This window comes from Choristoneura fumiferana, chromosome 30 (genome assembly GCF_025370935.1).
Source record: "Choristoneura fumiferana chromosome 30, NRCan_CFum_1, whole genome shotgun sequence".
NCBI lineage: Eukaryota > Metazoa > Arthropoda > Insecta > Lepidoptera > Tortricidae > Choristoneura > Choristoneura fumiferana.
Genome location: NC_133501.1, coordinates 124,274 through 139,939, shown reverse-complemented (window position 1 = coordinate 139,939; position 15,666 = coordinate 124,274). Strand labels below are relative to the sequence as shown.

Sequence of the window (15,666 nt, the reverse complement as noted above, 5' to 3'; positions counted from 1 at the left end):
CTGAGGACCTAGTTCGATTCCAGCGCTGGTCTCTTTCTGGTTTTTTCTGGTGCATCCATGTCTCAGTTTGTATTTTCGATATAATTAGAAGAGGCATTTTTAAATTTACATAAGACAGGGAGAATGAGAGTAGACAAGGGAAGTGATTCAAATGAGATTGTTTGGTCCAACTGGACTCCCAGTAAGTATGAAAGTACTAGTAAATAGAAATCTACATAATTTCTGACTATAATACTCTTTTATCGTCCAACTAGTGTTTACCACTGCTTCGACACGTAAATCATTAGGTTCAACAGCTGAAATATCGGGATTTTTAAAATTGCGTGGAATTCCGAAAATTAAATCGTGTTTTTCTGACATTACATTAACAATCATGGTAAATATTTCATGACTCTAAGCCAGCGGTTAGTTAGTTCGAAATTATTAATCCCTATCTCGTGGGAAATCGAAATAAAAAGTAGGCTATGTTTTATTCCAGATGTCACTATCTATATACAACAATTCATGACAAAGCTGAGCGGTTGTCATTTCAAGATTTATCCCTATCCCATGGGAATATCGGTAAAAGTATCCTTGTATCTAACTTTTCGCCAATTTCATCCAATCCGTCCAGCCGTTTCAGCGTGAAGAGTAACGAACATTACTTCACTCACTGACACTTTCACATTTATATATATTGTAGGATTAGTAGGGATAGTAGGATAGGATTAGAACCTTTATAACCTTCATTAAATAGTGTAACTTAACACAAATAATTAAATATCTACGAATAATTAATTGCAGACCAGCCATAATTATCGGTAGGTAAGGTTGGTTCAGTCAAATAATAATTTTGTTGGTACAGCACTAATTTCAGAGACTAGACGACCATAGACCAACTTCGGTGAGGAAAAATTATCATGTCAATTTGACAAATATAACGGATTTTCGTCTTCCATTTAATTTATCTAAAATAAACATATTTACACGATTATTAATGATAAAATGATTGTTAAAACAGTGCTGAGCTCATTGAGATGTGAATATGATCGGGATTGCGTTCAAATGTAAGTAATACGGAGTATTCGTGAAAAATGCTTTGTTTACACATTGATTTTTTTTCCATTGAATAGTATTATACGTCCCACTGCTGGGCACAGGGCTCCCTCAGAATGACGGATTGGGAAACAACACATACCATTGAATTTACTTCACAGTGTGTAGTACCTCGGATGTTTCTTTCACCGTAAAGCTCGTGGTGAATTTCCCAGTGTCCCACGATATTTATTTAATTATTGTTTCCGTAGTCTGTTAAATATTAAGCACTCCCATTCTGACCTCCATGGCGGTGTCATCGTCTGTATCGCGTGGGGCTCTCAGCCGCTCCCGTCCGCTCTTCCCTCTCCTCCGCTCGGCCCCCCCTTTATCATCTCTTTGAGGGATAGAGTCCTGGAACAAGGATTTTCATCACCTTGCTCGTAAACAGTGTCGTAACATGCAGGCTACCTTGGTTGCAACCCCCAAATGAAAACCTCGACCTTAATGTGCTTGTCATGAAACCCGTGGTCAGTCGCATGATCATTGCCCGTACTAATTTGTTGTCATGAAGCCCAAGGTCGGTCAACGAGTGTGGATACGCATGGCGTGCAGGAGCGCGGCGCACGCACGTCGGCACATGCTGCGGGGGGGGGGGGGGGCTGGCGCTGCAAGAGTGTAGTCAGCGGTATCCGCATTTTTGGAAAAATATTAGTTTTCTTTTCAAATATACAATTTTACTCGCAAATGTGATGAAAAACATTGTATGTCGCACGGGCGGTACTGAGTTACGACATCGACTCATTAAAGCCCTCAGTCGTCGACTTAAGGCTTTCTAATACTCTCGTTCGTAATTCCTTGTTACCGCCCTTGAAGGCACATATACTATAATGCATCGTCGCTGGTGGCAGAATGGATAACTGTCCGTATTCTGGAAGTGAGTTTTCGGAAATAATCTTTTCTTGACATTATTTGAATATTTGTAAATATGTTTTAAGTAAATTTATTCTGTTATGACGATCCCTATTTGAGATACAATTATTTATAGTTTTACTTTTCATTGACATAATTAATTTTGATTTCTTGACACTCCCTAGGACGAATTCAATTTATTTTGACATTGTATTTTATTGATTGTTTTTTATATTTGCTTATTTTTACAAGTTTTGACACTCTCAGCATAAGTTGTTATATAATCTGACTTAATGTAATTGTTATGTTCAGTGAATAAATAAACTAAACTTTTAAGTTTTGTATGAGAAATGGAAATTCGTTATTGTTTTTTCTCCGTTACATTTTATTTTAACCTAACCTAATTATTAAGCATCGATGATGATCGATGATGGCTGGTCCCATTATACTTAGTAGCAAAGTTGAGTTTTGATCTGTAGTGCTGCTTGTAAGTTAGAACGCAGCTACGTTTGTATGGGGACGCGCGCGTACTCTTAAGTCCCGGGTTCAAACCAGGCTCACACCGCTGAGCTTTTTGACATTCAGTGCGAAATTACATTTGAAGTTTCAAACTTTGCACTTTCAAATTTTGATTAGGCGTTAGTACGGTCAGAAGCAAAAGTAACTGCAATACGGTATTTGACAACTCCTGATTTTGCCATATTTTAATATTATTATGAAAAAATATAGATATACAGATAGTGTTTAGCGAAGAGAAAGTTTAAATCGTTTGAAAATTGGATTTATAGTGATTTTTTGAAAAATCTATACACCTGTCTCTTTCTCAAACGCTTTTCTCTATGCAGCAAGTATGGCGGTACTAGCGTGTGACGTCACATGCCAGTATGTCTTTCTCTGTCTAATCTTGAATTTCAAACCTTCATAACTTTTTTAAATGTAAAGGTAGCTTAAAAAATGTTTATCTATTCGATAACAGGCATTGTTTAGTTTTAATTTATAAAACATATACAAAATAGTCAAATACCGTATTGTACTTTGTCGTTTTACAGTAACGTACTTAATACCATACAAATTAGACAAATTTACTTATACGACAAAGTAAAAAGTGATCCGCTACTTTAGATGCTGACTGTACAGCGTTAGTGAAGACCAGGATATAAATTATTGACACTCCCATGGGAATTTCGTAAAATCCTCAATTTCAACTACCGGATCAAATATAAACGCGTGCGAAGCCACAGGAAAACAATAGTAATAAGTAGTAATAACATAAGATAATCTATTGTTAAGCTGGAACCTTACCTCAGCATCGTCGTCCTTCCGCTCTTCATCCTTGATCTCTTCCAGTTCCACCTTCAGCTCCTGTTGTATGTTCTCTATGGTTTCCTCCGGCGAGGCCGGCGCCGGTTCCGGCGGGAGCGGCGGCAGCGGCGGCTCTAACACTAAAACACCAAATTAGAGTGAACTAAGGCTCAAGCCCTCTTGATCTGAGAGGAGGCCTGTGGCCCACGGTGGGACGTATACAGACCGGGATGATGTTTTTTTTTTATTCGACTGGATGGCAAACGAGCAAGTGGGTGAGATCACCACCGCCCATAAACATCTGCGACACCAGGGGGATTGCAGATGCGTTGCCAACCTAGAGGCCTAAGATGGGATACCTCAAGTGCCAGTAATTTCACCGGCTGTCTTACTCTCCACGCCGAAACACAACAGTGCAAGCACTGCTGCTTCACGGCAGGATTAGCGAGCTAGATGGTGGTAGCGATCCGGGCGGACCTTGCACAAGGTCCTACCAACTGCAACTGGTGTTAATATGGTGTTAATAATAAACAATTACTTTGCTAACCCGCGATAAAGTTTGCACATCGGTCTTCGGAATGAGCTCTCAAATGTACGGTACGGTACGTATGTACCAATACGGTATTTGACTATTTTGTATATGTTTTATAAATTAAAAATTCACAATCCCTGTTATCGAATAGAGAAAAAAATTTCAAGCTACCTTTACAAATAACAAAGTTACCAAGTTAACAAGATTAGACAGCGAAAGACATACTGGCATGTGACGTCACACGCCAGTGCCGCCATACTTGCAGCATAGAGAAAAGAGTTTGAGAAAGAGACAGGTATATAGATTTTTCAAAAAATCACTATTTTTCCAATTTTTAACCGATTTAAATTTTCTCTTCGCTAAAAACTATCTGTATATCTATTTTTCAAAATAATATTAAGATATGGCAAATTAAGAAGTTGTCAAATACCCGCGGGTAAACTCTAGTAAAATAAATAAATGTTAGATTTAGCTATTCTATGGTCGCGGGTGAGCAAAGTAATAGTTTATAATTTATTGGGAGCTGCATATCGACACTACTTTGAAAAAATCTCGTATCTAAAATCAATATGTCAACAAAATTGAACTTAACATAATGTTCATAAAGTTCACTCGGAAAATTTATCTATGAACTAAAAGAATTTCCTTGCTCACACGCGACCTCAAAAATGCGAAGAAAGGTCGCGGGTGAGCAAGGAAATTCTTTTAGTTCATTGATATGGACCTCCGCAAAGATCAATAAATCTGATTCAATAAATTATTTAAAATTTATCTATTTTGAGGTACGAGTTTTTATAAGTTTTTTTAGGGTTCCGTAGTCAACTAGGAACCCTTATAGTTTCGCCATGTCTGTCCGTCTGTCTGTCTGTCTGTCCGCGGGTAAGAGCTCAGAGACCGTAAGTACTAGAAAGCTGTAATTTGACATGAATATACATATCAGTCACGCCGACAGTGGTACAATAAAAAAAGTTATAAATTTTTTTTAGGGTACCTCCCATATAGGTGAAGTGAGGGTGATTTTTTTTTCTTGACTAACCCTATATTATGGGGTATCGTTGGATAGGTCTTTTAAAACCATTGGGGGGTTGCTAAGACAATTTTTCTACTAATTATTTATTTATTTATTTATTTCATCATTGCACTTTGTACTGTGATCAGGGCCCAATTGCATAATAAAGTACAAGCTAATAAAATTTCAATACAAAATCGCTAATAATATTAGTTTGTACTTTGTAATGCAATCGGGCCCTGTTTGCGAAATATTCAACTTTAAAGTGCAAATTTTCATTGAAATATAAGATATAAAATATACCTAAACTTGGGAGATTCAGTACACAATACGAAATCCTTAAGAAATATTGTTTGATTTTTTCGTAATGGCTACGGAACCCTTTCCTGGGCGTGTACGACACGCTCTTGGCCGGTTTTTGAAAGTAGTGACGATATCAAAATCCATAAGCAAACCAATAAAATACCTGTGACATTTTCCTTGGGCGCCGGGCCAGTGGGCATGGGTATGCTGTCGGGGTCGGTGACCTCGAGCACGGTGGGCTCCTCGGGCGGCGGGCCCGGCGGCAGCGGCGGCGCCGGCTCCGGCTCCGGCTCCGGCGCTGGGGGGGTCTCCGGCGGAACACTGAAACACGAATAAATAAAATACCGGCGTCGGTTGCGACTTGCGCCCAAATCAGTTGGTTATATTCTGTGGCGTCACGGAAATCCCCAAAACTGTGATCGGCTTGGCCGACTAGTCGGCCGATTAGTCGGCTTCTTTACAACCTACTAATCGGCTAGTCGGCTAGTCGGCCAAAGTCATGAGCGGCACATCTCTACTACTTATACAGCAGCACTAGCGACATCTATGTTCCGCTCTCATCGACAGACGTCAAATTCTTTCGGAACCAACCGCTCACCCAGACAAGAGATGTCGCTACTAAGCAATCAAATTAACTAATTAATAATAATTACTTCACTGCACTTCTAGAGCTTGGTTATTATGGCTGTATACAATTGACACTAACATGGTTTCTTCGACGACCTCAGCGGCGACCTCCTCCACCACTTCGGCTACTTCCGGAGCCGGAGCCGGAGCCGGTTCCGGTTCAGGCTCCGGCGGCGGCCTCGCTTCCGGTTCTTTCACCTCTTCTTTTATCTGTAAAAAAAATAGGTTTTTTTGCTGACTATACTTTTTTTGACTGTACTAACATTGTCATCCAAACTACAATCATCACAACTTTGAAAAAAATCTCGTATATCAAGTCAATACAACAGCAAATTGACCCTTAAAATTGTGTACAGTTGCCATCAGATATTTCGGAGAGGTGATCGAAAATATCGAAACATGAACTCCAATTCCTTAAAGGGCTACCCGAGGTTTTCATCGATTTTTGTCAAGTTTTGAATCGTTTCCTACTTTTGCACTACAGATAGAATTATAAGTGAAACGGTTATCGGTTCTCTAAATTTTTCATCACCATTTGTTTACCGGATTTTGAAAAAAATGAATACTTAATTTTGTATGTATTTTTTAAACATTGTCTGAATAAACACTTATTTCGTATCTCTATTGACGTGAAAGATCTAACATATACGAAATCTACATATTTGGGTTCGTCTTTGACGTCTCTAAAAACTGGTCGAGGGTTTTCATTTGAAACTAATTAACACAAAAGTTATGGCCAGTAAACCAGTTTTTTGGCATAAAATTGTTCAACTTTGATGCCAAATATCTCGAAAACAATGAACTTTGAAGTAAATATGGGATACTATATTGCTTAAAGCCGCTGTTGTTAATATAATAAGCTACAAAAATCATTAGAAAACTAAGGAATTCAGATCGAAGGTCATTGGGGCATGGGATCCCCTTAATAATAGAGTGCATGTCGGAACATTGTTGACCACCTTGACCGCTCCGAAATATCTGATAGCGACTGTACTTAAAGTTCACACAAAAAAATCATGGATTTTGAGGTGCAAATTTTTATTAAAGTAGTTTCAAATTTCAAGTTAATCTGACTGGAACTGGATCAAAATTAAACAATTTTAAAACCTACGCAAATGGGGCACATTAGGCAAAGCTCTGCGCAGGGGGCGCCACTAGCGCAAACCTCCATGACAACGTCGGTTCTCTTTATATTTTGTCGCCATGACAGATCATGACCAAAGAGTATTAGTGATTCGATTTGTAGCATTCCAAGATGGCGGACGTAGACAATATCTAATTTTGCTATTTCTGTTTAGCTAGCTAGTAGCTATAGAAATCATAATTTATATTTATTAGTAACAAAATAACATAATTTTACATCGATAGTAACGATAGAGCTATATTATCGAAAATTTAATTGAAAAAATATGATACTATGGCATTTAAGATACTCAAAAAACTGTTCACGTTTTTGTGCTAGTGCTGCACTCTGATGGCGGAAAATTGCAGCAATACTCCCTATTACTTCAGGAAGAACTCCATCATTGTTAATATATTTAAGTTTCCAAATGCTAACCTTCTGGTCTTCCGGCTGTATGACCTTGATCTCCGGCGTGGGGAACTTGACCTCCGGGAAGCTGATCTTGACCTCCACTTCCGGCGGGGGCGCGGGCTTCTCCTCAACCGGCACAGGCTCTTCTATGGTCTCCTCAGCCTGAAGAAAAAAGTATAATCAAAGACAAAGGGAGATTAAATGTGGCCAGATTCATTGGTTTCCCTTTTCTTGCCCATGTGAATCTTCAGGAAAACGAAGAAGGCCGACGAGACCCGAGCGACATTAACATTCTGGTTGTACAGTCGAGTTCATAAACATGTGAGCAAAGATTTAATCAAAATATCTGAACGCGAGAGTTGGCACGAATGCATTAAACATGTGTTACCCATTTGAATACACTTCACACAAATATGAAAATGACAGGCATCAGTCATTTTCCTACAAAAATGTCTAACTGACATTACTTTGGTTCAATCCATTCGCGCCAGCTCTTGTGAGTCGACCTGTACTGTACCTTTATTTCTTCCTCCATCGGAACTTCTTCAGGAGAATTTTCCTCTTCGACAGGCTGAACCTAAACAGACAATAAACTACTTAGCCTTTTTTTACGCCACTGCTGGGAAGGCCTGTTTACTTAAGCATATTATATGTAGGTATATACATAATTTATTTATTATATCTCCGTAACAGAAACAGTTTTAGCTTGATACTTGTTGAATTCTTCGGTATTGAGAGATTCGTTACATAATAATAGCTCTATTATATCGCTCACTGTGGTTCGACTGAGGACGATAATGCAAAACACGTTTTCAGTCTCCATAAATGATTGGAAGTACTCTGCCAGGACTTGCGTAATTCTAGTAAAGCAATTATAATTAAAATAATGTAATTTAGAACATGTAACGTGACACATACATGCGTAGGTTTTGGAGAGTTTGGACAGTTTATATTTGGTGCCAACTTACCTCTATTGTCTCAGGCGCCGTTTCAATTTTGACCTCTTCGACGGACGGCGCCTCCACTTCGTCCTTCTTATAGGTCGGTTTGTCCATCGTCCTAAAATCAGGACAACATTACCATCGGGTAGTGCCAATTTTTTTTTTTTAAGAAATCTGTGTAAAAAATGAGACAAAGGATGTCTATTTTCATAGAGTTTATTATTTTAAATTTGCTTAGTATCAGGAAATTTGGCATCAAGGTCTCACAGTACAAATACAAGAATTAGTTATTAAATCAATAAAATCGTATGTAGTTAGTAATAAGTGCATTACTATAAAAAACCTACAAACAAACAGACGTCCTGACAACACATCCCCGCACATCTCTGGTGGAAACGCAGCTTTATAATGTGGGTTAAATTATGTGTCGACGCATCAGCTAGCAACCTCATGCGGCGGTCCGTGGAACTATTTTAGTTATTGCTTTCGTCGCGAGCGGCGCTGTTTTTTGTATGAAAGTAGCTTCCACCGCCAGAGACGACACAATTGTCTCATTTTCTCGAAATCTACTAAACTTGTACACACGTGATCACCTTAAATATTTTATTTTTTAATATACTATTTCTCATAAAATTTTAAATAAATATAATTATAAATTATATATCTAATTTAAAATAATATTTTAAAACTTTAAATTGCTAAAAGTGACTCCGAAGCGGTAACTTTTCGTGTGCTCTGCCTACCCCATTTGGGAATACAGGCATGATGTTTGTGTGTGTGTGTGTGTGTGTGTATTTAAATAAATTTCTTATTTAAGAAGACCCTGAAACCCATTAACATTGGCTACTGCGCCAACAATATGTATATAAGAATGAACCAAATCTACAAACCTTGGGGTTCCCTTATGCATAGTAGCAACAGGTGGTATATGTAAATCAATATCTCTGAAAGCGTAAACATCTTCCGCTTTTATTTCAATGTCGTCTATGTCGACGGCTGGTGCGAGTGGGACGGCTGGCGGCTGCGATGTGCTTGCTGGAAAGAGATGCATATATTAGTATCTTTTACAATAGGTCAGTAAGAACCATCACAGGTTTACAAACTTTTTAATACAAATTATATCAAAATCAAAACTGAAATTCGGTTTCGGTTTTTACATACTAATCTCGGTCGGACACCAGAAATAACTTAAAAGAAGGTTGCCGTTCCAGACTAACCCAACTACAGAAGTTTCATTTGGCAAACCAATTGTTGGCATATCTTTACTTCATCACACTTTTATGTGGCAAATAATTATGTAGCAAATGATTGGCTTAGGAAAATTATAAATTGTCAAATAACATTTAGCCAATTTTTAAATTGCAAAGTTTTACTTCAAAATTTGTGCGAGCGAACGAAGCGAGCGAGCAAGAAGGCTAAGGCGGGAGCGAAGCGGAGCGTAGCCAGGATAACTGCCACTAGGAAAGTAGGTTAGATGCCATTCAATATAGACATAGACATAGACATAACTTTATTTCGACATCGAACTTAAAATAATACATAATTTACAGAAAATATAAACATTTGCTATGTTGCTAAGTTAAGGTATGCCAATCAATACATTTGACCAAAACATAAATGACATCTTAAAAAAATCCCAGATAATAACTTGCATAATAATAATTTATCAAATGATTAGTAGGAAATGATATCAGTGCGAAATATTGAGTTGCAAAATATTAGTAAACCCAGAATTATGGCTCTGTTATACCACTCGACATAGTTTAAATGTGGATGATAATGAGGTGCTAAGACTATGGTTACAGATACAGTGCATAATGTATTAAATTTGGGTTATTTATAGAGACAGTACCTTTCCGCTGCTGCTCTATTTGCACCAACTGTTCTATCTGCACCAGCTGACTCTTGATGTGCTCTATGGCGGCGTGCTTGTTGTCATGAGGGCTGGTGGAGCCAGACTTCTCTAGCAGCATCGACAGCGTCGGAGCGCCCGCTGAGGGCGATATCGTTTCTGGGGAGAAAAAAGATTTAACCTCCTAAGGCCCAGCATACAAATATTTGAAAAATTGTCAAAGCAATTTGAATCTAATTGTTTGGAGAATAAAGTCGAAGTGACGTGGAGTAAAACCATAGAGACACAAAAAACATCCTTAAAAGTATCAAAACACGAGAAAAGGATCGTAGAAATCTGTTACTCCAAATTTAACGCGAGCGAAGTACAGTTACAGAGAAAGTGGTAGATACAAAGACGAACTTATCCCAAGTAAAGGATCTCTTCCAGCTAACCTAGTAGTAGTAATAGTATTACACCAGTATTTACATTGTATGACACGTTCCACTTACCAACTACAGTAGCGGGGTGCGGCATATGCTGCGGGGTAGTCACGACAGGAGACGACTTAAGCAGCGACGTAAGCAGCGGCGACGATGGCGGCGGCGGGGTAGCTACAAAAACATGCCATTTACATGAATATAATACAGTTCAATGACAATGACACTTCACTTAAGGCCACATAATAAAAAAATAGAAACAGAAGTAAAAAATAGCCACTCATGTTAATCAAAATTGAATTGTAACGAATGTACAGCTACAAACCATTAACGAACCATTCAGTCATTATAGAGGACATTTTCTACATTTGCGGTTTTTCGATGTACATTCCAACCATTTTATTCCTAACCCACCATAGAACATACTCAGTGTGTCACAATGAATTCCCTTTTCAAGCAATGCAATGTCACTATGACATTTTCTACGAAAAAATTCCACTGTGGGTCACAATCCAGTTGGTTCGATAGTACATCGCGTTTGACGTACTTACATCAACATCAAAGCGGGCAATATAGTATATAAATTTTGTTTTTATACAAAGTATAGTATGTAATACAAAGCACGAATGTTTGCGCGCATGTGAGAGGCCCATGTTACGTATTTGTGACAATTTTTAATTTTTTCATCACACTTGCTCGTAAACAGTGTCGAAACATGCAGGCTACCTTGGTTGCAACCCCCTAAATAAAACCCTCGACCTTAATGTGCTTGTCATGAAACCCGTGGTCGGTAAATGAGTCATTGCGCGTACACATTGTCTTGTCATGAAACCCGTGGTCGGTCGCATGAGTCATTGCGCGTACACATTGTCTTGTCATGAAGCCCAAGGTCGGTCAATGAGTCAGTGCCCGTACTGATGGTGCTGTGTGCGCTGCTGCAGGACCACATGCACACGCACGCTGCGGCGCGCTAAGGGAGGGGGCTGCTAAGAGCGCAGCCTAAGGTATCGCCAATATTTGGAAGAATTATACTTACTTTTTCTTTTAGAAATATAAAATTTTACTCGTAAATGTGATGAAAAACATTGTATGTCGCACGGGCGGTACTAGAATTACGAACATCGACTCATTAAAGCCCTCAGTCTTCGACTTCGGGCTTCTAATAGACTCTCGTTCGTAATTCCTTATTTACTGCCCTTTAGACTCAATGTACTATTGTGCCACTCTTGCCTTTTTGGACTCTCTTGTTGTGGTTTATGCTTTGAACCCTAAGTGTACATACAGGGTGCACTTTGCGGCTGCGTCGGTGGGCGCCAGGTCCTCTCAGCCCGCGCGCGTCGCTCCTCTCGCTCGCGCAGCCAGGCGGCGCGCTTAGCCGCCTCTCGCTCGCGCGCACGCTTCGCCGTCTCAATCGCGGTCCACATTTCACGAATCCGCTCGTCAGAAGTCGTGGGGTTGCGTACTTCGTTTATTTCATTCTGCATAGCAAAGTTAGAGTTGCTAATTGTACCCACATTAATAAGCTTTTTTATTCTTGCTAATTTATTGAATCAGGCGTTACTTTGCGGAGGCCCATATCAATGAACTAAAACAATTTGTTTGCTCACTCGCGACCTTATGATAGCTAAAGGGGCTTCTAGACGGGCCATATTTTCACTGCAATTTGTGGCCGGCAACTATTGGTGTCCCTCTCTTACTCACATGTTAGACAGGGACACCAATAGTAGGGACAGCAATAGGAGCTTATGCAAAATATGCAATCACAGCAATGAAATGGCAGTTAATAAAACACGCAGTAAATATATAAAAAAATCAAGGTAGTTTTATATGGCGATTAAGATTTATTAATATTTGGTGGGTAGTTTTGTTTTGTTTGAGAAAAAATATAGGTACCCGCTTTAGGGAGTTACAGTGACAAATGAAAATGTTTGTTATGGTTTGTTAGTCTAACATCTGGTAACATGGTGTACGGTTGTGTTGCTCTGAAGATGAGCTCTGGTTGAGTTGGAAACGCGTCAGCGTAGTGTGGTCTGCCACCCTAAAGTTGATCTTCTTCTTCTTCAGAAGAAGAAGAATAGACGTGTCTGTCAACTTGAAAGTTCGATTTTAGCGACATATTCATTTGATAGGTACTTTTTTTTTTTAATGGCTTTCACTTACCATGATAGCAAGACGTATTTTGCCAATGTCGGCTTAGAGACATTACACACGTGAGTAGAATGTTCGGTTTATGATGATAGGAACTTGTTTAAAAATTGATAGACCACTTATTTGGCTGATGGTACAAAAAATACAGTGGACTGCTATAGAGTGATGATGACGATGATGATGATTCACAATAATTACTTTCAAAATTACAATTGTTTTGTTCTTGTCACAAATCAACAGAGAACTCAGTGGTTTTTTTTTTCTTATTTTTATTGAGGCTTTGAACACTCCAGGTGATCATGTCAGCCTCATGGGTGCTCGCTCATTTCCTTACACAAGGGGTATATCAAAGAAGTGGTATATGCAAATGACTTTGTCAGATGTTAGCTCTGAGAGCCAACAATTGACCTGGCCATTGTGCATGGGACCCAAACCTCCAAGAACTCTTCTTCTCACGTCTGAATTCCGAACACATTCCAACAACAAATGGGACAAGTCTTCAGTCAGTGGAGGTAGAAGGCTCAAAGGGGGCCTCCCCCCTAATGTTTGAATTTTTGCATGATCCTTTAACCTTTGCCATTATTTTCTAGGTTACCTTTAATACCCTACCTTTAACTGTTCATACTGCTGGTTCATCTCGGTAATGTTCTTCTGTATCTCTGCCATTCGCTCCTGCATGAGTTTCTTAAGGATGCTCTCTTGGGGAGTCTCCACCGCACCCTCGGAGCTGCGTTTCTTGCGCTTTGGGGTCTCCACATGTTCTAGCAATGCTCCGTATTGGGCGGCACAGCTGATTAAATTAAAAATAATTCATAAATAAAGCATAGTCACACCAGTGCACAAAAATTAAAAAAAAAAAAAAACAATGAATTGATTCAGGTGTTACTTTGCGAAGGTAAGGCACTAAACAATATATTTTTTTTAATAACAATAGAGCTGTCATATACAGTCAATGTAGGTGGGGTACTTCGCAACTTTATTAAATAATAAAGTAGACGAAAGTAGGTAGTTGTAGATTGTGATGGCATTCTCACTTTGGTGTACAGCTACCAAGCTGAATATACGATTTACTTCTAAACATGTGTTTTCGTTAATATCTGGACATAATAAGAGCCTTTTATTAAAACTGTCATAATTACTATTTTTGCCTCAAATATTACTTTATTTTAGATTGTTACATTCACAGTTAGCTACTAAACACTGAATTCGTGCTTTAAGGATAGGTTTTTATACCAGAAAATAGAATAGTTGCTGCTGGATAGTGATCAATTCATTTTTCGTAGACAAAGTCAGGGCAATAACTAGTAAACAATAAAATAAAACGTAAATACAAATTTACCAACTTGAAATGTGAAATTTTAACTAAAATAGCTGTAAATTTGGTTTGTAAATAGCTAATGCATAGGTTACATTTTATGCTTTTACAAGGGTGTTCCATGAAGCTAACCAAACTGGCATAATTTTAGAACAGCTTGTATATGGTAATATTTAAAACTATAGTGATTATCACTCATAATTAAAATACCACAAATGGGACATCACGCTAAACATATGAGTAATATTTAACTCAATGTTTTGACCACATTACAGAGGCCATGGTCTATTCGTGACCACGGCCACTGTTATATGGACGAAACGTCGAGGTAAATATGACTCCTGAGTCTAACCTTGTATATGGGCCTACACATTAAAAAAAAATAGCACTATTCTTAAGTCCAGAATTAGACAAACCAACTTGACAGTTCATTACACACAAATGTTGCCACAGTTACACCAGTGCTGTAATATCAATATTATAAAAAAACTTAAAAAAAAAAACAATAAGAAATTAAGATAAAATAAATCTTTTAATTGAAAGATTTTTATAAAAATGTTGAACATTGAAAAGGACGCCATTCGCCATTTTGTTTTATTAACATTTCATAATGTCATTTGCCTTAACTGTCATCGGCTTGCTTGGAACTATTTCTGATATTTAAATGTGTTTAAAATATTTGTTATGTTATTATTTGTTGTTATCCTTTTTGTCGTTTTCAGGCCTAAAGCTATGAAAATAAAATCCAAAAGTGACAAACATTTTTATTCCACCTCTACACAAGGCTATATAGACCAATTTGTATCAACATATTCCTATGCCTATTTTTTTTGCTATGTCTGGCAACATTTTCAGTTGTCAATCTAGTTCACCTAATTTTGGACTTGAGTATACAAGTAATAGTACTACAGCAGAAATAAAGCACTTAAGATTCGCGCTGTTCATCGTTCATCCACTATTACCTCTCATATTTCGTTTTCTAGAATTTTTTTACCGTACAACGGCAAAAACTACTAGACACTGGCAAAATTGTCCTCCGATGACAGAGCCATATTTTTTAAAGAACAACAACAAAGCACTTAAAGATAAACAATAATAATCAAGGTTTATTTACTACTACACTGTAAACAATAAACAAAAACAATGTGATTGTCTGTTTTACAAAAATAAGTACTGAACTTTTTCTTTATGATCATGCGACCTAAAATAACATGAAAACACTTTAAAACAGCATGAAAGACTGGTATAATTTGAAAAAAGTCATAATATCGCACCTTTTTTGGGAGTACCAATCAGCTGGTCTATTTGTTTCACCGACGGTTTTTAGAGCGCGGGAAACCGACATCCAGTTCTGATCTCCACTCCGGACTACAGCAGAAGCCAAACATAGCTGTTCTCGAATGTTCCATGTGTCCAAAGGTATTCTTTTGAGCTGCAGTCTTTCTTGGATAGAGCTCATTTTGAGGTTATGCTATGATTAGGTTTCGTAATCACTAAAGCCTGCTGCGGAGCATTGTATAAGTTGATTTAAAATGTTTAGAGTTATAGTTTTTAGCACATGTGTTCCGTTTTCCCACGAATTTTGAGCTATAAAATTAAAATATAAACAAAATTCAACATCCAAACAACACCAATTCAATTTCTGTCAGCAACTTCATGTCAATGTCAAAGTCAAACAAAATTATAGTTACGAAAAAAACAAATGTTACAATCTGTGGTAGTAAACAAACATATCTAGCTGAAATTTATTAAGTTTCT

General features: G+C 38.1%; 1 protein-coding gene across 1 annotated transcript; it reads right to left on the bottom strand.

Annotated features, from left to right (window-relative positions):
• Positions 1 to 1,290: 1,290 nt before the first annotated feature.
• Positions 1,291 to 15,559, bottom strand: LOC141444435 (uncharacterized). Its single transcript, XM_074109984.1, has 13 exons — positions 15,183 to 15,559; positions 13,203 to 13,383; positions 11,728 to 11,923; positions 10,518 to 10,619; positions 10,027 to 10,185; positions 9,065 to 9,209; positions 8,202 to 8,292; positions 7,751 to 7,810; positions 7,258 to 7,395; positions 5,779 to 5,909; positions 5,236 to 5,393; positions 3,229 to 3,368; positions 1,291 to 1,428 (listed from the first exon to the last, which is right to left on the bottom strand). The coding sequence occupies exons 1-13, from the start codon at positions 15,365 to 15,367 to the stop codon at positions 1,291 to 1,293; spliced, it is 1,824 nt and encodes a 607-aa protein (XP_073966085.1). The 5' UTR covers positions 15,368 to 15,559.
• Positions 15,560 to 15,666: the final 107 nt, after the last annotated feature.

Excerpts from the sequence above, each read along its gene's own strand:
- LOC141444435 (XM_074109984.1), bottom strand. The coding sequence starts at position 15,367 with ATGAGCTCTATCCAAGAAAGACTGCAGCTCAAAAGAATACCTTTGGAC. Across the intron at positions 9,210-10,026 it reads AATAGAGCAGCAGCGGAAAG|CAAGCACATCGCAGCCGCCA; the intron begins GTACTGTCTCTA and ends ATCTCTTTCCAG. Across the intron at positions 5,394-5,778 it reads GAGGTCGTCGAAGAAACCAT|TGTTCCGCCGGAGACCCCCC; the intron begins GTTAGTGTCAAT and ends TTCGTGTTTCAG.